General features: G+C 35.2%; 1 protein-coding gene across 1 annotated transcript in view; it reads left to right on the forward strand.

The window, feature by feature from the left end:
• The window catches only part of LOC149946012 (ATP-binding cassette sub-family C member 1-like), a 50,578-nt gene extending 25,723 nt beyond the window's left edge, over nucleotides 1-24,855 (forward strand). The window contains exons 13-25 of the mRNA XM_090172522.1: nucleotides 1,233-1,320; nucleotides 1,625-1,812; nucleotides 9,622-9,798; nucleotides 10,804-10,971; nucleotides 11,161-11,369; nucleotides 15,269-15,368; nucleotides 15,535-16,059; nucleotides 18,160-18,359; nucleotides 19,453-19,579; nucleotides 20,287-20,535; nucleotides 21,136-21,461; nucleotides 21,883-22,077; nucleotides 23,972-24,855. Of these exons, the coding sequence (XP_090028648.1) occupies nucleotides 1,233-1,320; nucleotides 1,625-1,812; nucleotides 9,622-9,798; nucleotides 10,804-10,971; nucleotides 11,161-11,369; nucleotides 15,269-15,368; nucleotides 15,535-16,059; nucleotides 18,160-18,359; nucleotides 19,453-19,579; nucleotides 20,287-20,535; nucleotides 21,136-21,461; nucleotides 21,883-22,077; nucleotides 23,972-24,092 (2,673 nt within the window). The 3' untranslated portion in view covers nucleotides 24,093-24,855. The remainder of the gene's footprint in view (nucleotides 1-1,232; nucleotides 1,321-1,624; nucleotides 1,813-9,621; nucleotides 9,799-10,803; nucleotides 10,972-11,160; nucleotides 11,370-15,268; nucleotides 15,369-15,534; nucleotides 16,060-18,159; nucleotides 18,360-19,452; nucleotides 19,580-20,286; nucleotides 20,536-21,135; nucleotides 21,462-21,882; nucleotides 22,078-23,971) is intronic.
• The last annotated feature ends 403 nt before the right edge of the window (nucleotides 24,856-25,258 follow it).

The following is a 25,258-nucleotide window of genomic DNA, read 5'->3' on the forward strand; positions in this document are numbered from 1 at the left end:
TAAAGGCTTGCTTCCAATAACTTTATTTTGATCAAATGAAATTTTTTTATTTGAAGTAAGTTTAAACCGCTTTCACACGTACTCCGCACGTTTGATCTCGCTATGTTCACAATTTCAAGCAAGTTTAAACGAAACTTAGATCAAACAGTAAGGAGTTCGTCTGAGTAACGATTTTAAGCATGGATGTGCCAAGACGAAATGTGTTATTTTTTAAACAAACATACGAATTAAATAGTATGGCTTTAAAACAAAAACAAAAACAAAGAATACATCGGAACAAAAAATTCACGATTATTATTTACAAAAAGAAAGTTACACGCAAGTTTACGCTAGGACGACACGGATCGCTGTCAAACTGCCCGGCCAATCGGTTCCACCAAAAGCGATATTAGCCCCAAAAGTGTGTCAGCCCTGCCTTTGCGCCTTTTGAAATATTTACAGAGAGCTAATCTCACCATGGACTACAAAACCAACCAGATGGCTAGTATTGGTCTATACGCTAATTTGTCTTATCGCGAATTTCGCTCGCCTTTTTAGCCGCACATAGAGAAACATTCTAAAACCCCACTTGGTGGCGTTGGAGGGGCAAAGTTTTTTAATTTTGATTACGTATTGCCTACCTTCTTTCCTTACCCCCTCTTCTTCACGGTCTCTTTCACTTCGTGACCAGCTCTCAGCGGGAAATTTCACGATCTGGCACACTTTGGGTCTTATGTCGCTTTTGGTTCCGCCGAAACGTTTAGACGCGCAACGATAACTATTCACACGGCATGATCTAAACGTTGCGTTTTCAAGGGTACGTGTTAACGTTGCTTTTAATGCCAGATCGTTTTTAGAAACACTACAGTAGGTGACACCTTTTTTTGCATACATTCCGAGCCCCATGCCTTTCTGACTTAGTTTTCATTTGCGTACGCTTTTGGCAAATTGAAAGTCTATGGCACTAAAGGCCCATTTTTTAAAAAAAAATCAGACTTTATATCGCCCAGCCTTGGAGCAAACGATTTCAACAGTAACTTAAATTGTCCAAATACCACCTTTTGGTGATCAAACACATTTACCTTTACAATATTTTACATTTAAAAAACAAGTGGTATGCAAAGTAGTGTCGAAGCTGTTAGATTGCTTGTGGCAGCGTAACTAAAATAGGTTCGTGTAAATAATAATAAATATACACATATTAAATAAATTTATTAAAACCATTATAAAATGTTTTTAAATTATTTTTGAAGGCCAAAGTTTCTATAACTCGAATAAGTCAAATATTAAACTGCGCAGAATTCGATGAATACACTAGAAACGGAACGAAAGACAAATTTGGTAAATACATTTCAATACTATGATTTTTTTGAATCTTTGGGGGCAAGCACTTACTAAAAAACTGTACACCGATTGCATGCGTTTGGTAACGATTAATCATTTGTCAGTTACGTAATTCTAGGCTTGTACACCGATTGCATGCCTTTGGTTATGATAAATAACTTGTCAGTTACGTAAGTCTAGGCTTGTACACCGATTGCATGCCTTTGGTAATGTTAAATCTAAAATCAGTAACGTTACTATATGCTAAATCCGTTACTTTAGTGTTTTAAATTGAACTACCATTAATCCATTTCTATCATAGCTATAGAAATCACTAACGGCACATTCCGATGGAGCCAAGATCTGAAACCAACTTTAAACAATATTACACTAAGTGTGGCGCGGGGCTCCTTGGTCGCTGTAGTGGGACCCGTCGGCTGCGGGAAATCCTCTCTGATTTCTTCTCTGCTTTGCGAAATGGAGAAAGTTCACGGACATGTCGCGGTTGACGTAAGCAAAGCTTTAAACGTGTTATTTTTTGTATTATTCACAAACCATTCACACTTACATTGGCACAGAGCGGGTGGGGCAATTCAGTCAGCTCGCCTCTACTAGATATTAATGTACAGGGACCGGGCACCTGGGCCGAAGAATAATAGGCACCCTATGGGGGTTAGTTGGAAGTTCTCCTGCGGCTATCTTTGCTTTCCAGACGAATGGGGCAACAGGAGTTCGCCACCCACCCAGTTAAAATGTTTTGGAGTAGCAAATTAGGATAAAATGAGATGCATTATTTACCTCTCACACTGTGGGCTTTAGTTCTTCTATTTAATAACAGCGCGCATGGTCCACGGCACGTGTTAATTGGAACGCGCGTCCGTTATTAAGTGGAAATACCGTTGTGTTTTATTCATTCATCTTTAGCTTAGTCGGTAACTTTTCCCCTCAAATTGCACCACAAGAAATTTGCTAATTACATTCTTGAAGTCATAGTCGATAAATCAAACTATCGCTTGAAAAAACCACTTACCAGCCTAAGAAAATATTTCAAAAGCCTGTATTCTAGAAAAATTAAACAATGACTAAAAATTCGTGATCTCTCACAAATGAAAATGCGCGTGTGCAGAAGAAGCTATTATCAATATATCTAACTATCGATAGTATTAGTCAAATTTCAAATCGACGGTGCAAATTTAAGTCTTGGGCACCAAAAAATGAACAGATACTAAAATACCGGATGTAGCGTAACATACTGCCACTTTTTAAAATTGAACTTACACAATCGACAGTTTGATATTTCGATATCCGCCTCTTCTCGACATGCGCATTGCCATTTTTGACCGCTCGAGAATTTTTGGTCCTTTTGGATTTTTATAGAATAGCCTTCCAGGCAAATGTATATCTCAAACCAAAGAATATAAAACCCCAGGAATGGAAGGATTGATATTATTGGCCGCGTGTTTTGGCCGAGCTAGAAACTTCCGGCAAGCAAATCAGAGTGACCGGAAACGGCTAACGTAACCCGGTCTCTCTTTAAAAACGAGAGGCGCAAAAGTTCCACTAGACGGAGCTTCATCTTCCATTCCTGGGGCTTTATATTCTTTGCTAAAACGGTAAAAAATATCGAACCTTCGATTTACCACCGAATGTGTTAATAGGAGAACGAATATTTTGCAGCGTACTTTCGACTAGGACTTAATCCAAAATTATTTTATACCCATCTATTTTATCCGAACGGGGTTGGCAATTTTGACTATTGATTTTATAAGATAGCTGTTGAAGTTTAACTTCAACATCAGCAAAGTATGATGCATTAACGAAGCATTTTATAATAACGGATTTATTTATTGAAACGACATATTTTGAAAACAGAACACTGTATAGAAATAGACGTACTAAATGGAGCGAATTGATTATAGATTATTCATGGCGAGTATGTATACAGCAGATAAAACAAGTTGGCAAGCCAAAATATACCTCTCCTCGGAAGAATTGTCCCTATAGTGGTATTAATTTCTCGAGATAACCCTTAAGGATATATCTCCGCAATTTAGAGTTATTTGTTAAAAATGTTATCCCAGTTCTATCCCGCCCGGTATAAAATTTTAATTATAATTAAAATAATTGACACGAAACGACCAATTTTAATTTATTCAGAATATCATAAGTTAAGTAGTTACAACAGTGAGTTAGACGTACTATAACAATGCTCAATTGAATTTAACCCTTTTTGCAGAACAAGTTTATCAGTTAAATATAATACGAAGCAAATTTTAATGAAATAAATATCTACAGAGGGTATTATAACGACCGTTCGCTTTTTGGTTTATAATTTTAACGGAATAAGGCCGATTTTAATTAAACGATAGATTATCGAAATTTTGTTAGAAGAATATTCCCTAAGGCCGCGCGATAAATTTACGAGAATAATTTCCCGTCGCCGTTATATCGAAAGTTTATTTGATTCGGGATTGCCAGAACTGTAATGTTGTGGGCGAGTGATTAGAAAATAAAATGGCAACCAGAATTATGCAAAATTATACATGTTTATTTTTATTCAGAACAGTCTATGGAACGTTCTAGATTTAACTTTCATCAATAACCCAACAATATATATCCCTTTTACGTAATTGTACAGAACTGGTACTCAAGTGTCTAAGACTAGATTTGTCTTAGTTCATCGTGATTGAAAAATAAACCAAAACACACTTACACTTAAGTAAAATTATACTGAGTAATTTTAACTAAATTCAAACTACCTAACTATAAACTCTGTCTTAATTAACAGCTGAGAGCTGTTAACTACTAATTACTTCCAATATACTTAATTACCCTCACAGGTTGAATTGATAATTTCAAGGGTATAATTAGGTTATTCCAATTCAAAATATAATAACAATCAATTTTATCTTACAGCTGACTTGAGTTAGTTCACAATTACTTTAACACTTTCAGTCTTAAACACGCACTGTTCATACACTGAATTCCATTCACTCACGTTCCAAACGCGAAACTCAATTTATCGCTTTTCTTGACCGAAGACCAAACATACTAATTAAAACCGCAAAGTTACCTCATAACTTTTGACCGACACCAGGACCCCGTCCTGTAGTAGTTCGTCTGACAGCCAAGAACTAAGAAAGACTAAATCTTCTGTATTGACGGCAACGGCCTTATATACTGTCATTTTGTGTTTTTTTTTTACCCGTCGAGATTTGACTAAAGTTCGAAAAATTTAAGAGATTATATTTTTTACCCGGTGTGATTGATAGTTCTCCACACGGTGGCGCTATATTATTACTTTGATATAGTTTCCGCGGGAGTTTTGAATAATTATCCTTTTTCTAAGCGATATTAAAAGGTAACAATGAACTACTTTTTGTGTTATAACGAAATTTTGTTAAGAATTTAACAAAAATTTAAAACAAAACAAAAAACCGTACCAAAGAATAAACAAACAAAGTTCAATAAACAATATACAGGGTGTCGATTTTTAATCGAAAAAGTGGTTTTTCTCAATAACCGTTGTAGTTATAATTTTGCAATTTTTTGTGTGAATTGTCAGTACCGGGGGCCATTGTTGTACATAATGTTTATCGATTTTAAAATAATATTTTAAAATTTTTAAAAAATAAATTTTGATGTATTGGAGCTCGTAAAATTTTGTCAATGAGGAAAATGTAGAGCGGCGTCGAAAACATAAGAATAACGTTTGGTCGTTGAAAACACAATCATTTTTCACGAAATTACACGCGTTTGAAAATTGACTTAACGGGTAAACAAAATAATTGGAAAAATCAAAAACTAGAATCTTTTGGATGCAGTGGAAGTCGTAAGACAATATTATTTTTAGGATGAACTATTTATTATTTTTATTTATTTAATGTAAGATTCTAAATTTCTAACTCTCATTTAAATGCTATATTACCATAGAACATTTTCGTTCAGTAAATACTCGGGGAACCTTCAAGATATCACGTATCTAATTTCGGGGATATTGTTTTTGAACTTTCGGTTATTATTCAATAAATTTAATTTAAATAAATAAAAATAATATTTAGTTCATCCTAAAAATAATATTGTCTTACGACTTCCACTGCATCCAAAAGATTCTAGTTTTTGATTTTTCCAATTATTTTGTTTACCCGTTAAGTCAATTTTCAAACCCGTGTAATTTCGTGAAAAATGATTGTGGTTTCAACGACCAAACGTTATTCTTAAGTTTTCGATGTCGCTCTACATTTTTCTCATTGGCAAAATTTTACGAGCTCCAATACATCAAAATTTATTTTTTCAAAATTTTAAAATATTATTTTAAAATCGATAAACATTATGTACAACAATGGCCCCCGGTACTGACAATTCACACAAAAAATTGGAAAATTATAACTACAACGGTTATTGAGAAAAATCACTTTTTCGATTAAAAATGGACATCCTGTATACAGATATTGTATTAATCCTTTTAGTAAAAAAACCCGCCTTTTCATAATTGTTCGTTTACTTTAATATTTTCCCTAAGGAAGTCAATGGCTCGGCGGTGAACTATCCGCATTGTTACAATGCGACCCGAGTTCAATTCCTGATCACGATCAAATTTTACATTAAAATACTAAAATATTTAATTAAATATAAGATTAATATAATTTATAAATATTTAATTAAATATAAGATTAATATAATTTATAAATATTTAATTAAATATAAGATTAATATAATTTATAAATATTTAATTAAATATAAGATTAATATAATTTATAAATATTTAATTAAATATAAGATTAATATAATTTATAAATATTTAATTAAATATAAGATTAATATAATTTATAAATATTTAATTAAATATAAGATTAATATAATTTATAAATATTTAATTAAATATAAGATTAATATAATTTATAAATATTTAATTAAATATAAGATTAATATAATTTATAAATATTTAATTAAATATAAGATTAATATAATTTATAAATATTTAATTAAATATAAGATTAATATAATTTATAAATATTTAATTAAATATAAGATTAATATAATTTATAAATATTTAATTAAATATAAGATTAATATAATTTATAAATATTTAAAATGATGTAGAATAAATTATAGTACCTAACGTTATAACTTTGTAAAGGACTTTCGCCAAAGCTGTTTTTTAGAAAAACACCGTAAATTAACAAGCGTTGGTGGCTGAGTGGTTAGAGTACATCTGTTGCACGAGGTAGACCCGGGTTCGATTCCCGGCCGGCGCCAAAAAATCGCAAATTGATACTAAGACGAATACCGTGTACATTTGGTGGAAACCCTGCTATTGGACGTTGAGAGGTTGCATAACACTCAGCACTCGGTCCGTTCCAAAGTCATTAAGAAGAAGTTGGAGAGAAAACGCTCTTACAAACACAACAGACCCAACATCCACAACCTTCATAACGCAAACACAACAAACTCAACACCCACAACCATCACAACACTAACTCAACATTCACAACCTACAATAACGAAATATCCAATCAAACTGAGTTAAAACTGTCGCGACGGTGAGCGTTGACGAAAAAAGACCAACCCAACCCAACCCAACCGCAAAGCAATCCGTTAACGCTCACCGTCGCGACAGTTTTAACTCACACGGTGGTTTTGCCAACCCTTCGAGAAACTGCGTACGCAATGATTACCCTTTGCCCCGAAAATGCGAACGTGTTCGCAGGCCTGACAGACAGACCCTCAGACCCACAGACAGACAGACGCGGTGATTGTATAACCCCTTCTCGGAGAGGTAAAAACGACGTTATCGTTAAAATAAATATACCAATATTAGAGTTCAGCGTGTAATGATTGAAAGTCATTGTCATGTTTTATCTTCAACAATCGAATTCGATGAATACTTTTTACCTCTCCGTGGAGGGGTATTACCATCACCGTGTCTGTCGGTGGGTGTGTGTGTCTGTCTGGGCTGCGAACGCATTTTCGGAGCAAAGTGTAATCGCTGCGTACGCAGTTTCTTAGAATTAGGGAAAAGGTTTTTCCCAAAGCGCTCTCTTTTTGTCATTGGGTGTATTATAATTTTCTTTGGCGAATCGTGATTGTACGTGAAGAATCTTCGTGCTGAGGGTTACGGTAGACGTCTCAACCCGAGCCCTCCGGCATGATAGGCGTAAGTTCTACCACAGAACCACCGATACACATTACGGTTCGTTGAAAATTATATGCTCAGCTTAAGCGGAAGAGTATATTAAGAGTTTTTAAAGTCTTACATCTTTTCACGTATGAAATTTTTAAAGGTCAAATTTGGTTTTAGCGCAGTCAGCAGATATTAGAAGTTTAAAGGGTAGAGCCCGTGGGTGGTCCACTTAGTTAGTTTTTTTTTCCTATCGGTACTTTTGAGCCGTTAAGGGTCATTTATGAATACAATTTCCAGTGGTATACAACGCACTTTTTTCGTTTTGCTTACTTTACTAGTAACTTCGTAATTTATTTTACTTCTTTTCTTATCGGCTTTAAATGTGTGATACATTTTCATTAATGTGTTTACGTTGGTTTTATATTTTGAGTTATGCGCTGTTGTTTAGCCTTCACTATTCAGTTAAGGTTTTTTGTGTGCGTTATAAGCCGGGAATTGTTAACGGTAGGTGTTTTTGGTTTTTTATTACAATTTTCATTCATTTGAATTACCTTGTTGTTTGATTGGGTTATTATTATATATTTTTATTGCATATTTCTGTTAATACAATGTTTATTACTGGGGGTATTTAGATTGACTTTTTCTTGTTTCCTAAGTATTTTAATTAACTTGTTACTTAGTTGGGTTATTATTTTATATTTTTCTATTGGTTATTTTTCTTGTTTGTTGATAATGGGGGGGGGGGGTTAATTCATGTCTACGATTTTTTATTGGCATTGATTTTTAACGGCTTCGTTGGGTTGTCGTCATGAGCCCACGCTGTTTTTATTAGTGCTTTCATTTATAGTTTTGGTTTTCGCTTTAACTTTAGTTTTTCCACATAAATTTGATTGTTTAAGACCTATAATACAATTCTCTATAAAATAGTTTCTTGCACTTATATTTTACGTTTCGTGAGCGTTCTATTAATTTTTAATTTTGTACTTTCTATTTCTCGTTTTGTTGCTTTGGTAATTTAATAACGTTTTGGGTCTATAGTTGGTTTTTTATTCTTTTGATATTGTAAATTTGTTTAATGCAATAACATTTGTAATATTTAATAAAAATAATCTACTGGTTAGGATAGCAAAGGGATAACATTTTTTTGGAGGACGCTTTTGATGGCGCAATATCATTGAGTACCGTGTCCATTAGTTAATACAGCCAAGGGCAAATTCTTCCGAGGAGCGGTATATTTGGGCAAGCTTGCCAATTTGTTTCCCGTGCGCTGGCGTAGACGGGTGTAGGACTGTGCAACATGGTTCTGCCACTGTCTTCGTTAGGGCGTCGTAAACCAGAAAGACGTTGTTGCCAGAAAGACATTCTTTGCATGGAACAGGCTTTTTCAGTCTCGAACCGTCTCTGAGAACGGAACCAACTGCTTCGACTGTTGTCTCCTCGAATTCGTTGACGGGTTTGGGTGCCACGTCAAACGGTCTATATTTATACACTAGGGGACTCTGTTTTGAACTAAACTTTGTTTGCATAATAACTGTCACACTTTTGGTTATTATGGTAAAAGTAATATAAGAAACTGAAGTTGTAAAGAATTTAACTAACAATTGCACTTGACAGCTCTTACACATAGGGCAACTTACAAGGAGACGACCCGAGGTGATAATCACCAATTTTGTTCAAACTCGGGTATAATGTACACCTCCATGTAACTTGAAAAACCTGCAAGGGAAAAGTTGCGACGGGCTTTCGTTTTGCCATGGCAACCGAAAACGTTTTTGACAACATGATTTGGAATTATTTCCATTGAAAATAACATGGGAATCTGAAGGATTTTAAGGGTATACCAATTGACCAAATTGCATTTAAACTTGATTAAATTAAATTTTTAGAATCAATTAAAATTTTTTTTACGTTTTTGAAATTTTCAAAATGTTTCATTTTTTAAAAGGTTTCCCAGAAGGGACCCTTAAAATCCTTCAGTTTCCCATGTTATTTTCAATGGAAAAATCCCAGATCATGTTGTCAAAAACGATTTCGGTTGCCATGGCGAAACGAAAGCCCGTCGCAACTTTTCCCTTGCAGGTTTTTTAAGGTACATAGAGGTGTACACTATACCCGAGTTTGAACAAAATCGGTGATTATCACTTCGGGTCGTCTCCTTGTTAGTTGTACATTCATTTCCGTTATTATGGTTTCAGGGGATGATAGGATATGTAGCTCAGTTACCATGGATTCAAAACTCATCTTTAAGGGATAACATTTTATTTCTAAATCCACCTAATGAGAAGAGGTACAGAGATGTAATTAAGGCGTGTGCTCTTGAGCCGGATTTGGAAATGTTGCCCGCCAACGATGAGACAGAAATTGGAGAAAAGGTGAGTATAGCCATCACAAGAATATATAACTTTCTACTTAGGGAGAATGATCATGTTGAGACGTTGCCTACGTTATTATTTGTTCAATTCATTTCATACATTTAATTTGGACAATTGCGGTCACTAGGATATCTCGTGTATTGCAAGGTTTCATCTTTCAATAAGTTAAGTTAGTAGAAACCACCTATGGACTTCTAACTTAACTTATCGTATATTCTATTCTCCACCACACTCCCCCCTTTTCGGCTTTCCGTTGCTATATGCAACGCGTTTTGAAATTTTTAATGTTTAGGCCTAGTTTCTCCTTTAGATTTGACAGTCGCCAGCCAGATTTCGCGCACGGTACTGATGAGTTCCAAATAGAACGAAACCGGTCTACCGTTGGAATTTCTGGCTATTTTATTTTATTTAATTTTAATTTAGTTTATTACTCGAAGATCTATTTGATCCGAGTTTCGCGTTTTTTGCTCGAAGACCTATTGGTACGAGTTATTAGTTAGTTTTTTAATTTCTTCAAATTTGTTTAGGATTTAGCTATATTATCCCTTTTAATTATGGACAAATCTACTTTTTCGCGTATTTCATCTTTCAATAGTCAAGCCCATAAAAGATTATAATAAAAATAATCAGAGACTCTAATACCCAAATCACCTAACGATATTGAATAAAGCGTTGCAATATGTATTAACAAAGTGCATATAAACAATTTTGGACTGTAATTTACTATTTTAGCTTCTTGAATGCAGTTTAATTCCCGGAATTTAAGGAAAATAGTGTGGAATACCGAATACACATATTTCATTAATTTAAATAGTTTTAATAAAAATTCCGTTTTGTCCAAATGGAAAAGGTTATTAGGTCCAAATCGGACAGCCATCAATTATATGAAGTTTACCCGAATGAAAGGGGTTTTCAGTACTGTCCGCAATACAATGTTTAAATTTTTGAGATCAAACTTACAATGTACTAAGTCTTAAAATATCTTTTAAAATGTACCAACCTCAGGGAATCAATCTCAGTGGCGGACAGAAGCAAAGGGTAAGTTTGGCTCGAGCGGTGTACAAAGACGACGATGTTTATCTGCTGGACGATCCTTTGGGGGCCGTTGATTCCCACGTGGCAAAGCACATCTTCGACCAAGTCATTGGATGCGATGGGCTTCTCAAAGATAAAGTACGATAATTGTTACTTACCAGCAAGGGCGTAATTGAAGGGCGATTTGGGGGAAATGGATCCAGGGGGGGGGGTGCAAAATGTAGGTACGTTTTAGGTCAAAAGGGAGTGCATAGTCTAAGTGAACTCCTGAATACGCCCTTGCCAACACTTTTCGATAATTTCAAGGAACAATTCTTTCCCCTTCAGACTAGGTTACTTGTAACCCATAATTTGACATTCCTACCTCAAGCGGACGTAATATTCTTCATGGATGAAGGTCAAATTGTTGAAAGAGGCTCATTTAGAGAAATTATGGGAAAAGATGGAGCCATTCGAGATTTCTTGCTAAATTACATACAGGAAAATACCCTCACCCAATCTAAAAAGGATGAAAGTGCTTATGAAGAGAAAAGACAGTAAGGCCATTTTTATTTCTTAGAAAAGGTTTGGTTTCGCTACGATAACAAGATAATTTTTTCACGTGGAAGAACCTGGGACTGCTTCAGTTTATAGGTCCGGCGCTATGCGGTTAAGCCGACACCGTGCTCCATTTTAGACGGCATATGAATTTTAGGTCTAGAGCGCTATCTCTTGAACGGAAACAAAACATTATTGTTTTATATTAATTATTATTCTTATTATATTTTAATAAATACATTATATTCTAAAATATAGTATCAAGAATGTATTTATTTATTCTCAGGGAGAATGAATATGTCGAGACGATCGACGGACACGTTGAGGCCCTAACCCCCTCACGCTAATGGGGGGGGGGGGGAGAAAAAGGAGGCGGTCTTATTTTTTGCGTCCTCGCAGCAGCGTTAATCGCCTCGGAAAACGTAATTTTTAAGAACCAATGAGATTGCAGTATTATTTGATTTTATTAATGCGGAGGAGCATACCGGGGGGCACAACGGGTGGAATTAGAGAAACGCTAAAAATAATCTCAACATTTTCATTCTCCCTGAGAATAAATAAATACATTCTTGATAGTATATAACATAGAAATTACAGTTCATTCCAAATTATTTTCTTGATTATTATATATAATGCAATTTTACTGATTAATAATATCATATTATAATATAGTATTCATTTTGAAAGGTATATTTAGAAATCCTTCGAAAGCTTGGTGAATTACGTCTGTGTTATTACTTTCAATTTCGCTCAATAGATGGCGGAATTTGAGTGTTACAAAAATAATATTTGGTAGAACTTCCCGGAAATTCAAACAGGGCTAGTTCCTTCCAAGTTCTCCCTTGCTTAAATTGGTTATTGACTCATGGGCAAACTACATCCTACAGGACTGGTCACTGGTATTTCTGTTCTAAGCCCCCATAGAGGATTTTTCTTTTAACTGTCGCGCTATTCGACTTGAACGCCCCCGTGTTTAATTTGCTGGAGTTAAAAATCTGGTACAAGAGGGCGTAATTCATTTAGTATCATGTATTCAACAGAGTATTCTTTCTATGTAAAAATATTAATAACTCTATTTGATTCATCGTTGCGATGAGTGCTTTTAAAGCATCATTAAGTTTCTTAATCGTTTCTCAGAGAATTGACATAAATCGATTTTCTAGAATATCTATTACATGAAACATTTATTTATTAGTTTATTAGTAATTCGCTTTTAATGGATATGGATAAGGGAGATGTTTTAACCTTGTAATTGTCTAAGCTCAATCTCCATGGCGGCTGCCATCTTGTCGTACATTTTCAACTCCAGCAAATCATAGTGATACTATTTCGCCTGATCGCACGAAAGCGAAGTTTTAAACGCTTACATTACCAGTCCTGTAGGATTTAGTTTGCCCATGATTGATTATACCTAGAATGAACTGCTATTTCAATGCATTAACGAATGTACGTATTGCATACTGGTTTCATTTCACTAATTAGTATTAAGACCTTTTTAATATGACGATACCCTTACCTAAAAGTTCACTTGTATTGATCCCCCTCCCCAAAGGTTTAACCTCCTTTACTGTCCCTTTGTGTATTTTTAATACTGACATATTGTACAAATATATTACAAACATATTAAAGGTTAGCTGAAAAACTATGCTAACAACTACTTTCAAGACACATTCCCCAACGTTTTATCTTTCTGCAGTGCAGTAACTAGGCAGATGCGACAGGTGCGGTTGCACAGGGCCCAGGAGCCAAGGGGGACCCATAAACGAGGTTAAAAAGAAATATGTATTTTTTTTTGTTTCGAAGCTGAGGTGGCGCCGAGATTATTTGGAAATAAGTAGGCCCCTCATTTTTATTATTCTTAAAGCGTAATATGGCGAGTCACCGTCTACATTTCAATATCTTTGTCTATTAGAAAAATGTCAATTATTTTAAGGGAATTTTAAAGTTTTAAAATGCTAGTTTAATTTTATTGGCCGCCTTTCAAATTACAAATTAAGCCGTCACATAAAATCAACTCGACCACTTAGGGCCCTATAGTAGCCGGAAATGAAACTAAATGTTTTGAGGCAAAATTGAAAATTCAAACATTGTCAAATATTTGAAAGGGAATGTAACCTCAACGCGTTTTTTATGGAAGACCCCGCCACAATTTTAGCAAAAATACATGAAGTAGCGCCAAAATATCTAGACCCATAAGAGAAAGCAAGCAATGTTGGAAAAGTTATAAGAAATTAAGCCCTTGATTATTTCCTTCGATTCAATTAAACTTCCCTTGATCGTCATATGTTTTATTGTTTTGTTAACTACCGGTGCCCGGATATCCAATTGATTTGTTAGGACAGGGCCTAGGCAGTGGTGTAGCGACTGCACAGCAGGCCCTTGAAGTTAGGGGGCCCTTATCAATTCAGGTATAATAAAGGTGAGGAGAGAGTGCCCAAAAACTGTAGGTACGATACTATGCCTAGGACCCGATTTCCGAGAATAAAATTATCTTTGATCTAGTGAAATAATTTAAATTTTGCCTAGAACCCTTACCGCATGCACAACTAAATCTGTGAAATTCAATTTCTACGTGGGCCATCTTAGATATTTCCTATGATAAAAATTTCAATGAATTTTAAGGAAACTAAATTAACCGAACTGACTTCGGCTATTAAAGTGCAACGCTGTCGTTTGGTTGTAGGTCTTTCTGATGCAGGGTGTCCTAATAATCATGATTTAAAATTTAATAATGTATTAATAATTTTAATTTTTGGTACAGCCTTAGCTAAATATTTGATTTTAGCTATATTTAATCATGATTTAGTCATGTGAGGGTGTCCTAATAATCAAGGAAGTGATCTGCTCATTCGGTTTCCCTTTGGAACTGGTTCTGAAAAAGTGCGAAAATACTCAAGAGGAATTACTGAATTTTTACCCATATTTTCGTAAACATCGGTGTGGCCCAAAGAGGTAGAATAAAAAGAGATCCAAATCCGCCTTCCAGGACCTGCCGTTTAGCGGGACAATATTTGTTGAGTTGAAGAATTAGGCCTAGTAAATGAACTTAATCTATCGTCTTATTGGAAAACTAAACCTTAATATATTTTGCAAAAGTGTCTGCTTATAGATGGCGCCAACACGATTAGATAAAGTTGAAAATTAAGCCTAATTCGCCTACTCAAATAAAACGTGTCCCGCGAATCCCAGATTTGATTGTATCTCTAGTTCATATTCTACTTCATTGGTGTGGACCGTGTGGCCCTTGAAAATCAATTATTCAAATTATTTAAGCATAACACCTCGCTCGGCCAATTAACGTCAATTACTTACTAAATATACAAAGAGGACACCACCCTCCTACGCATTGTAACCCGGCCACCTGTTACTTGATCACGCACAAGCAACATTGCTTATGTGGTCGAAGGTGGTGCCTTGGGTATTAGCTCTATTTAAAAAAAATAAAAAATTAGTAAATATAAATATTACCCTCTATAATTTGAATTTATAGACGCCAAATGACCTGGAGCTCGGTTAAAAATTACATTACAATTTAAAATGTGTATGCATAGAACCACCATTATTCTCACCGTCAAACATCACGCCCACAAACTTGTACTATAAAACCTCAGATCTTAATTTTTTTGCTGAACAATTCGTTCTGTGATTGTCTAAGTAATTTACTCAAAAAATAAGGGGTCTAAAACTTGAACTTTGCACAGGGCCCAAGAAAAGCTAGTTACGGCACTGTCTTTCTGAGTCACTTAAGCTTTAAAAATAATAATTTTCCTCTAGTGACATGAAAATTTATTTTCAAACCACTTACCTAAAAACAATTTTCACTAATACATTGTACATTTTATGTGAAAAAATGTTTGAAAAATCATTTGCGAAATTAACTTTATTTTATATTTCACAGAACACACGAAGGAAAGTCAAACACTACAGTAGTCAAATTTCAAAATAAAAACATGGAAAATGGGAAAATAATAACTGCTGAAAACATTTCGAAGGACTCAGTAATTATATATTTTTTGAAAAAATTAATTAAAAGACATTTAAATAATAGCATATTCAATTTTTTTTTATAAAATCTGAGATATATTTATTTAAACGTCTTTAAACAAGCAAATAAAATATTTTTAGGATATTATTTAATAATCATGAGATATTTTAAATTTTCAGACTGCAATTGCTGTATACAGAGATTATTTAGAGACTCTGGGAATATTTTGGGCATCAGTCGTTATCTTAGGCGTCGTAGCCTACAATTTTCTGAGCACGGGATCCACATACTGGCTATCACTTTGGAGCGACGATACGGGAATTGGTGACAAAGTGGACGCAGCTTTGAGAGACGTGCGCTTGATTGTGTATGGCACTTTAGGTGTCGGGCAAGGTTTGGCCTTGTTCCTAATTAAAATCGTCGTGACATTTTGCACACTGCGAGCTGCTAATGTATTACATTCGAAAATGCTGAGTAGCGTATTTCATTCGCCTTTGTCGTTCTTTGATACGACTCCAACTGGAAGAGTCATCAACAGATTTTCAAAAGATGTGGAAATTGTGGACAAAGAATTGCCAAGGTCCATTCTGTCGTGTCTCTCCTGTTTCGTCGAATTACTTTTTCTGGTAATAGCCATTTGCATCGGTATTCCCGCCTTTATCATACCGTTGTCATTCATGACAGTTGGATTCGCAATGATACAGGTATGTGTTCAATTTGTATTTTAAAAATGAACCCGAGCCTATGATGATATCTAAAATATTCGAATAAGTAGAAAAGCCCATAATGAAAAAGGATAAAAAAGCTAAACCCTAATCAAATTTGAAGAAATTTAAAAACTTACAAATTACTCGTACCAATGGATCTTCGAGCAAACATAAAGACGCCAATCTCGGACCAAATAGATTTTCGAGTGAAAAACTAAATGAAATGAAATTAAATTAAATAAAACAGCCAGAAATTTAAACGATATACTGGTTTCGTCCCATTTCGGACTCATCAGTACTGTACGGGAAATCTGGCTTCCGACCAGTACACCGAAAATAAATTCAAAACGAGTTGCATAGCAACGGAAAGCCGGATAGAGTGGAGAGTGGTGGAGAATAATATACATTAAATGTTAATTTAAAAGGAACCACCAGTCCAGAATACGCGAATAAGTAGATGAGTCCCAAATAAGACGAAAGCGGTATATCGTTGAAATTTCTGGCTGTTTTATTTAATTTCATTTCAATTAGTTTTTCACTCGAAGATCTATTTGGTACGAGCTATTTGTAAGTTTTTAAATTTCTTCAAATGCGTGTCCTAGGGTTTAGCTTTTTTATCCATTTTTATTATGAACTTTCAAACTTATTCGCGTAATTTATCACTCTTTGCAATGCAGTCCATTGGTGGCTTCTTTAACTTAACTATGTTAATATCTGTGTTACTATGAGAGTTACGTTAAATTTAATGGGCAGTAAACGTTTCACGCTTGAAGCGAAGTGCCGCCCTTATAAAAAAATATCTCAAGAAATCTTAAGAAACATTTTAACGGGAATCAGGGTAAAATTATCCCCTTTTTCCCTGGAACGGCCTTAAGAGTTTCTTAAGAAATGTTTAAAATAAATTCTTAAGAAACCCTAAAGAAGGTGTTTTTTTTTAAAGTATAAACTCTCAAGAATACCTTAAAATTATCTGTACATTTCCTAAAGAATTCCCTAAATTTTTCCCAAACAATTTTAGACAGGAATTAATGATAATGAATAATGATAATAAAATTGTTTTTTTTGCGGAATATTAAAAAATTTGACATAAAAATTTTAAATAATAAAACTCAGTCGACTTGTGATTGATTTTTATATCAAATATTTTTGTGTTGTCTAGTTACATTTGCGCAGGTAATTTTCCTATATCTCAAAAAGTTAAAATTAGGGCCCCACCTCTTTAATTTAACCTCGTCTTTCGAAAAATAGTAATAAAATCAAACTTATATTCATCCCAAAACTTCCCTTTATTTATGCTAAGAGTTTTTAAGACTGCAAATCCAAGTAAAACCCAATTTTTCTCTACAATTCAGATCATTTTTCATTCCACATTCCAATTTTCCCAATATTTCCCCAAAAGTTATATCTCACTATTTTTTAGTAGTAAATGTCAGAATTCAAATAAATTTATCTCAAAACTTCCCTTTAACGTTCCAAAGAGTTCTTAAGATAATATTTCCAAAAGTTCAAACCCCAAAAGACTACTTAGAGCGTCCTAGGATTTTCTTAAGATTTCTTGATACATTTTTTTAAGGCAGCTCAAATAAATAAAATAGCATATGTCATTACTACAGGTGAGTTTGCTTATTGGTTGAAGTTGCGTAAATTTTAAAATCATTTTCTACTCTCTGGCTTCTACTGTTCTACTGCCTGATCTTCTGTTGACACCAAACACATTGGTTAAATAATAAATTTATTTTAGATTGATCAACAGTGCTGAATTATCCTTAAGCCAGACTAGGCTGAAGTCTAGTGCCCACCAAAAGCAGGGGCTTAGTACCACAACTGTGAAGGGTATGCCGAGGGGCCCAAAGAAGCTCCTAGCCTAGGGGGCCTGTCATGGGTCAACCTTTATTATGGTTATCTGCATAGATTTTAAATTAACACGGCCACATGAATTAATGGCATTAAAAGTCGAGATATACTTTGGGTATAATTAGCCTAGCTGCTGTATGTTATTTATTTATTTAATTTTCAATAGCGTTTCTCTATTGAAATAGCATTATTCGTATTAAAAGTACCGGTGATAATGCAATGATGTCCATTATGATATTTCAGAGGTTCTACAACAAAACCAATCGGCAGTTGAAGCGCATTGCATCAGCGAAAATTTCGTTCGTTTACTCTCACTTTTCGACGTCCGTGTCTGGCCTCACCGTGATTAGGGCCTGTGGAGCGTCCCCCAGATTCCTCTCAGAATGCCTCGCTCTCATCGACCACAGCGCGGCCGCCGACTTCATGACCAAGATGGCGGCTCGGTAACTAAATCTCTTCAACTTCATTTTTACATGGTTAAAGTTGTGAAGTCAGTGAATGGTTATTGGAAACAACACAAGTATTTGTAGCAAAATTCAGGAAAGAGCTGTGTACATGTTTCTAACTTCTTCATCCCTTTAAAATTTATCGGTCTGTTGTTTTAAGGCTCGGAGGCATTACACCCGGTGCAGTCTTTTGAAAGACATAATTAAAGCTTAGCTATTTCAGCGACACTAACCAAAATTCCGGGGTTTATTTTTTTCTCTTGGAAAAAAATTATATCAATAACATGTGCCTTTGGTAGAAATCGCAAACTTGATAATATCTTAACAGCACGGTCATAACCTTGTCTGCTTAACCTCATTTCCACTTAAATAATAAACATAATTTGAAACAATTTTAATCGTTCTTTAAATTATGAATGAAGAATTGCCACAGGTCATTTCGAATGCTTGTTAATTTCATTTTTGGTAGGATAAGTTTTTGTATCATTTGATCTGACGTTAAATTGATAATAATTGTTAGAACCCCCATTAATGAGCAGCTCAATGCAGTTTATAGGGATTTCAATGCACAGCGGTAATGGGGTGCAATAACTGGTGGCTTTGCCGGGTTATCACGTAAAAGCGGTAGTGCATTGGGATAAGTAATCCCTGGAAAAAGATCCTACACCCCTCTGTCTTCGGTCAGGTAGGGCTTCGGCTCAGGGTAGCACGGAATGTCTGTGCTTTTTCTGTCGGAGTGGGTTTCAGCTGCATGGCGGCGGGTCTCCCTTGCTTTACCGCGATATCCAGTTGCAACTAGGGGGGGGGGGGCACACACTCTTGGACGCAGTGTGCCGCCTTTGGTCACCTCATTAACGGGCGTTCGCTGCAGATGATCCGATATCCCAGTTGCACCAGGATATACATTCTGACGCAATTTCATAAATCTATGTGTTGTTTACGTTCAACGTTAAACTTCGACGTGTGCCTGAGCATGAAAAATTTCTAAGCGATCGAAGTTTATAATTTTCCTGTTTTTAACTGTACTTAAATCAGAAAACGGTGCTTTTGTTTAAATCATTGGGGAATGATTGTGCTTTGATATTTATAGTTGGCTTAACGTCCGAGTGACAATGATTGGGAAATTCGTGCTTTTCTTCGCCGCACTTTTCATATCATTTTCCAAAGGCAGACTTTCACCTGGAATAGTGGGATTCATCATGAGCAATGCGAATTCTGTAAGTTTGAAATACGTTCTGGAATCTTTCAATTTTGGAAAAGCAGGACATACTACGTTGACAACGACATGCCCTTGGAAGGTTTTTGAAGTTGGGGGAAGGAAAAAAGATGAATATTTTGTGACAGCACGTCTGGCACCCTCCCGATTCGAATAGTCACAGATATATTTTATAACGTTTGACATTTCAATAAATAATTTGCGTTAAAATTTAACGAGATCAATGTCCTAGCTAAACGAACATTTCGTCAAGTATTTATGTCCTTAAATATAATGGTTAGCTTGTTTAGATGGCGGCGCGTGCTCGATGAGGGATCATGACTTATATTTGTCATTGTTATCTTTTCTCGGCGGCAAGCTAACGGTATCTGCGCATGCTCAAATATCAATAAATCCGGTGTTGCATCTCTAAATAGCGTTTAGTTTTGAAGGGGCAGTGACATGGCGCATGCAGGTATTGATCACAGGATGGCAAACTTCATACACAGTCTAGGGGGACTTCGTACCTTTATTAATGCATTCGTTGGTCATCACTTTGTTTAAATTAAATTAATTTTATTTGACTTTTCCGGCACTCCGCATAATTAAATCCCGCACATTTATTGCATAATCTATTTCTTTTATTATTCGTTATTTCATCAAAAGGACTTTCCACTCACGTTTTGATAGTCAAAAGTTTCCTTTAAACGTTTGGTCTTCTATATTTAGATAATAATGAATCTGTCTAGAGTGGTTAGAATGACGACAGATGTAGAAGCCAATGTTGTAGCCGTTGAAAGAGTTTACGAATATTCCCATTTGGATTCGGAGGCTGCTTGGGACACGGACGAATTTAAGCTGTCGCCTAACTGGCCCGATCGGGGAGAAATTGTCTTCAGTAACTACAGTACACGATACAGAAAGAAATTGGACCTAGTTCTAAGAGATATCTCTTTCGACATTAAACCGAATGAAAAGGTAAAAAAGCTTTAACTAATGTGATTGTAAATTGTAATATGGCACATGTACTGTACCTCCAAATATTTGTATAAAACTAGAACGGTCCAAGAAAATGTAAAATTCAAGAAAAGCAGAGATTGTGTGGCTAGCACTTTCGCCTCGCATTCACAGGAGCGCGAGTTCTATACCAGTATGTGGCACTGGGTGAAAACTTTGAAAATTTCTTCTGCATTGAGTTTGAAAGTTCTCCCTGTGTCTCTCAAAGTGTTTTTCAAATTTCCTTAACAACTTACAGAGGTTTTAAAGAAATAGTTAGTGAACGGACGCTAGTGGTTATCTAGGGAAGGGTTGGCCACAACCCTCTCGCGCCGCGCCATTTAAATTCCCCTGTATCGCTGTTACAAAGGCCTCAGTCCAATTGCAATGGAGGTTATAAACACAGCTTATTATTTTTAAATACGGTTACACCGAAAATGCATTACACATTTTTAATATTGAGCATAACATTTTCAGCATTTACTATTAAATTAATAAAGCGCTTGGAAATTCATATGTTGTTGTAAATAGTCTACGGAAATTTGCTGGGTACACCAAGAGCATGCATTTTGTTTGTTATAGGTCGGAGTTGTTGGTCGCACTGGAGCCGGTAAATCCTCGATTACTATGGCATTGTTCAGACTGATCGAACCCTCGTCTGGTCAAATCCTGATCGATGACGTGGACATCGGCAAATTGGGCCTCTACGACCTCCGCTCCAGACTGACCATCATTCCTCAGGACCCCGTTCTCTTCTCCGGGTCGCTGCGACTGAATTTGGATCCTTTCAACAAATACTCGGACCAAGAAATCTGGTCGGCTCTGGAGCACTCGCATTTGAAGCCTTTCATCAAGTCACTGGAAAAAGGATTATCTCATGAGATCACTGAAGGTGGAGATAATTTTAGGTATTTATATTTTTTATTATTTAGACTGTTTATATTTTCAAATCGAGCTGATTGTGCTTCTACTTAATGTGGCATGATAGATCCACATTTGAAACCTTTCTTTAATGGCAGATCATGATAAATATATTTTTTACGAATGCTTTTGATTAAGAAACGCTATTTGTTTGCTACACGACTTTACCAAATATTTTTTTCTACCAACTTATACCATATGTAGGTCTTAGATGGTTGTTTGTTAAGTGAAAAGAGTTCTCAGAAAACTAAATGTTTAAGTACATGAAATGTTTAGATACAGTTATTACCATAACGTATTTAATTGAACTCACGGAAACCGACTATATCTTTTTAAGTATAAATAAGAATAGACCTCACTTCTTCATTGACTCAAAAAATTCTTTTTTTTTCCTATTTTACCTCTTAGTGTTGGTCAACGCCAGTTGGTTTGCTTGGCTCGAGCTTTGTTACGGAACACAAAAATTCTGCTTATGGACGAAGCCACAGCGTCAGTGGATCTCGAGACCGACGACATGATTCAAAAAACCATTCGCACAGAATTTTCCACTGCCACAGTCTTAACAATTGCGCATAGACTCAACACCATCATGGACTATGATCGGTGAGTGTAAAGCAGCACCTTAAAACATTACTAATAATCTCAGATATTTTTTTAAAGCGGCTGCGCTCTTTCATGTGGATTATAACTGGGCTCTTTAGTGACACTACTTATCCAGATAATTATGGGCTGTCCACCAATTGCGTAACGCACCAAAGGGTTAGGGGGTTACAATAGCGTAACTAAATGTTACAGGGGTCACTCAAATACTGAGACGATCTAAGGGAATCATGATCGAACCTTATCACGGCATGAGAAGTTGTGCGGACAACGTCACTGGCATGTGCTTCAACTGCATCTGAAAACTCACGGAGAAAGGAACGCACAGGGATATTCCGTTCTGCTTAGGTCACACACCTTTGCCAAATGTTTTAACGTTTTATCGGAGGCTTAATATCTCTGTGAGTTTTAGGGAACCAATGAAACGACTAAAATTAAACAATGAATTTATTTTGAACCATTTAATTACTAAAGAAGGTCTTATAATTATTTAAACCCATTTTACTCTTTCATGTTTAATAGATCTAAGACTTAACCTTTTCCAGTCCTTGTGGTGAAGGTATAAAATCCCCTGGAATATTTAACAACAGTTAAGTCTTTAAAAGTTGAATTGCAGATTTTAAATATAGTGGATATTGATTAAGGCGGTAAACTATGCTGACCCAAATATCGTCGCCAAGAAATTCCAGTGCTACCTACATCAAATACTGATACATTTAAATGATATTTTACGTTTTGCAAGCCACCTTTGTTCCGCGATTTCCGGGAGGCATATTCGGCCTTTTCCCCGTGGTGGAAACCAGCTTAATCTGGCCACGATAATGTCTAAAAAATGAGGTCATTTAGAATATGAAATTGGAAATATATGATCCTATAAAGGACTGAAAAAAGAATTTAAAAGGTCCAACCTCTTACTCTCTATGAAGTAAAATTGAGAAAAAAGTGTAAAATAAGTATACTTAAGCAATCCACAAAAGGACAGAATTTGTAGAGCAGAAGATTTAAATATGTTCTGTGGCCATACCCTTAATGCCCAATGGTCACTCTTCGTTACGAGGGGAGGGGGGATAATCGAAAAAGTAATGTTTTAGCGTGACGTAATTTTTTTAGGTAAATGAGCTTGTATGTGACCACACAAATTTACTTGATGAAATTCTTTCGTGACCCTGTTTAAAGGATATGTGGGCACCAGTTAAGTGGTAAATTGGGGAGTCGCTGGTTTCAGGAGGGTTAGAATAAAGTTCAAAAAATCAATGTAATTCCTGCTTATATAGTTGGACACCGACTTACTCTCAAGGTACGCCAGTGCCTTAATTCTAATGAAAAAGACCCCACCCCCCCCCCCCATAACGTACCCTTGGTGGGTGCTATCATTGCTGATTACCCTTTGCTGCTAGGCATACTCAAGGAAAACTCGAACACTATGACCATGAAGATGGTTGTGATTTTCAAAAATACTAAAAATTGAGAATATGGTGATAGGCTTTACCAACGTTTTTATTTTTAAATTGATTTTTTTAATTTTAATTTCCATAAAGTACTTTCATGTTGTTAACTATAGAAATTTCGAGTTTACAGAGTATTGTTCTGAAATAATTCGAAGCCTAAGTCCCGAAAGAGGTTGATGAATTGCTCACAGTTAGTTGTGGTATACATTAAGATCCATTAATAAATATGTAAAACTGGTTTTTAAATTCCCATACCAAAACTTGTCAATATTTGTTAAATAGTGTATTTCGACGCGTAGATTTCGAATCTTTTGTTGAAAATAAAATAAATTATATTAATAAGATAGAATAATATCCTAATCTTTTGTTAGTTAATCTAATGCATTTCCATCAATAATTCGGTTCCTATCATTTCATCTAAAATGCTAATTTCCTATTTTCGTTCGCAGGGTCCTGGTTTTGGATCGAGGTGAAATCGCTGAATTCGACAACCCAAAGAACTTATTGAACAGGGAAGACTCCATGTTCTACGCATTAGCTAAAAATGCTAATCTTGTAAATAATAGTTAATTGAGTAAGAGAAAAGAATACGTTCTTTTGAAAATAGTACTCAATCTAAACAAGTGAGAATTGATACCATGTTTTCCTGTTTTAGTTATTTTGTATAATTTCATTTGAGGATGTCAATAGCTTTGCACTTAAATGACTATTTCACCCTATTTTAACATTCGAAACCGACCATTCTTCCATTTCATGAAACACTTTACGTTCGAACGTGATCATCAATTGCACTTATTATTATTTATTGTCAAAAACTAATAGTGTTTTACGTAGACAAACAATGGAGCCACCAACGATCCTAAAAGGGTATTATATCAAAGTTGAAGATCTCTAAATGCTGCCTGACTCGATTGTTTTCAATTTAGGAATAAGATACCCTTTTACATAACTGACGCATCATTTTTGTATTCAGCCAGTAACTACATAAAATCAAATTTTTAAGTTTTATTTTAGAAAAATAATCCAATTATACCTCGGTTGGACTATTCAATCAAAGTTATTGTTTGAAACTGAAGATAAAATTCCTGGATAATTTAGACATGTGTGTGATTAAATCATGACTAAATCTATTTAATTTCAAACTTGTAAAATTGGCTGTATAAAGATTAAAAATAATGAAATCACGATTTAATTTATAACCTGGATTATTAGGCTATCCCAAAATAGAGTTATCTGCGCCTCAGAAAATTCCTATATTTTTATATATTCTGTTGTACTAAATTATTATCGATGATGAGGTCTTTAAGTCTGTTGTATTTCCTATGCTCATTAAAGATTTACTAGAAAGACAAAAACACCTTTAAAAAGTTATAACTATTCAAGAAATAAATAATAATTAAAAATTAAAGATTGAAATAAACTTTCACAAAAACTTTCGCGAATTTATGAAAATATCCAGCACAAAAATATCCGAGCCAAGGAAGCATTCAGTTTGATCTGGCCACAAAACGAAATATTCCGCGTTCATTTTGTCAGTGCACTAGTCCTGTAAATAAAAGCAAAGTTAATAGTCCAAAGTTAGTTGTATTCGCGTCTGATTAAAGGGAATAAATGATGTGACACGAGCTCCTGATTGAGTCCAACCAAATGATGTAAACTGGCACAGGGTGGTTACGCCAGAGAAACGATTATTTCGAAACGGGGATATATATTCCCACGCAAATAGCGGGGACGCC

This window comes from Leiobunum rupestre, chromosome 4 (genome assembly GCF_980474605.1).
Source record: "Leiobunum rupestre chromosome 4, qqLeiRupe1.1.hap1, whole genome shotgun sequence".
Lineage (NCBI taxonomy): Eukaryota > Metazoa > Arthropoda > Arachnida > Opiliones > Sclerosomatidae > Leiobunum > Leiobunum rupestre.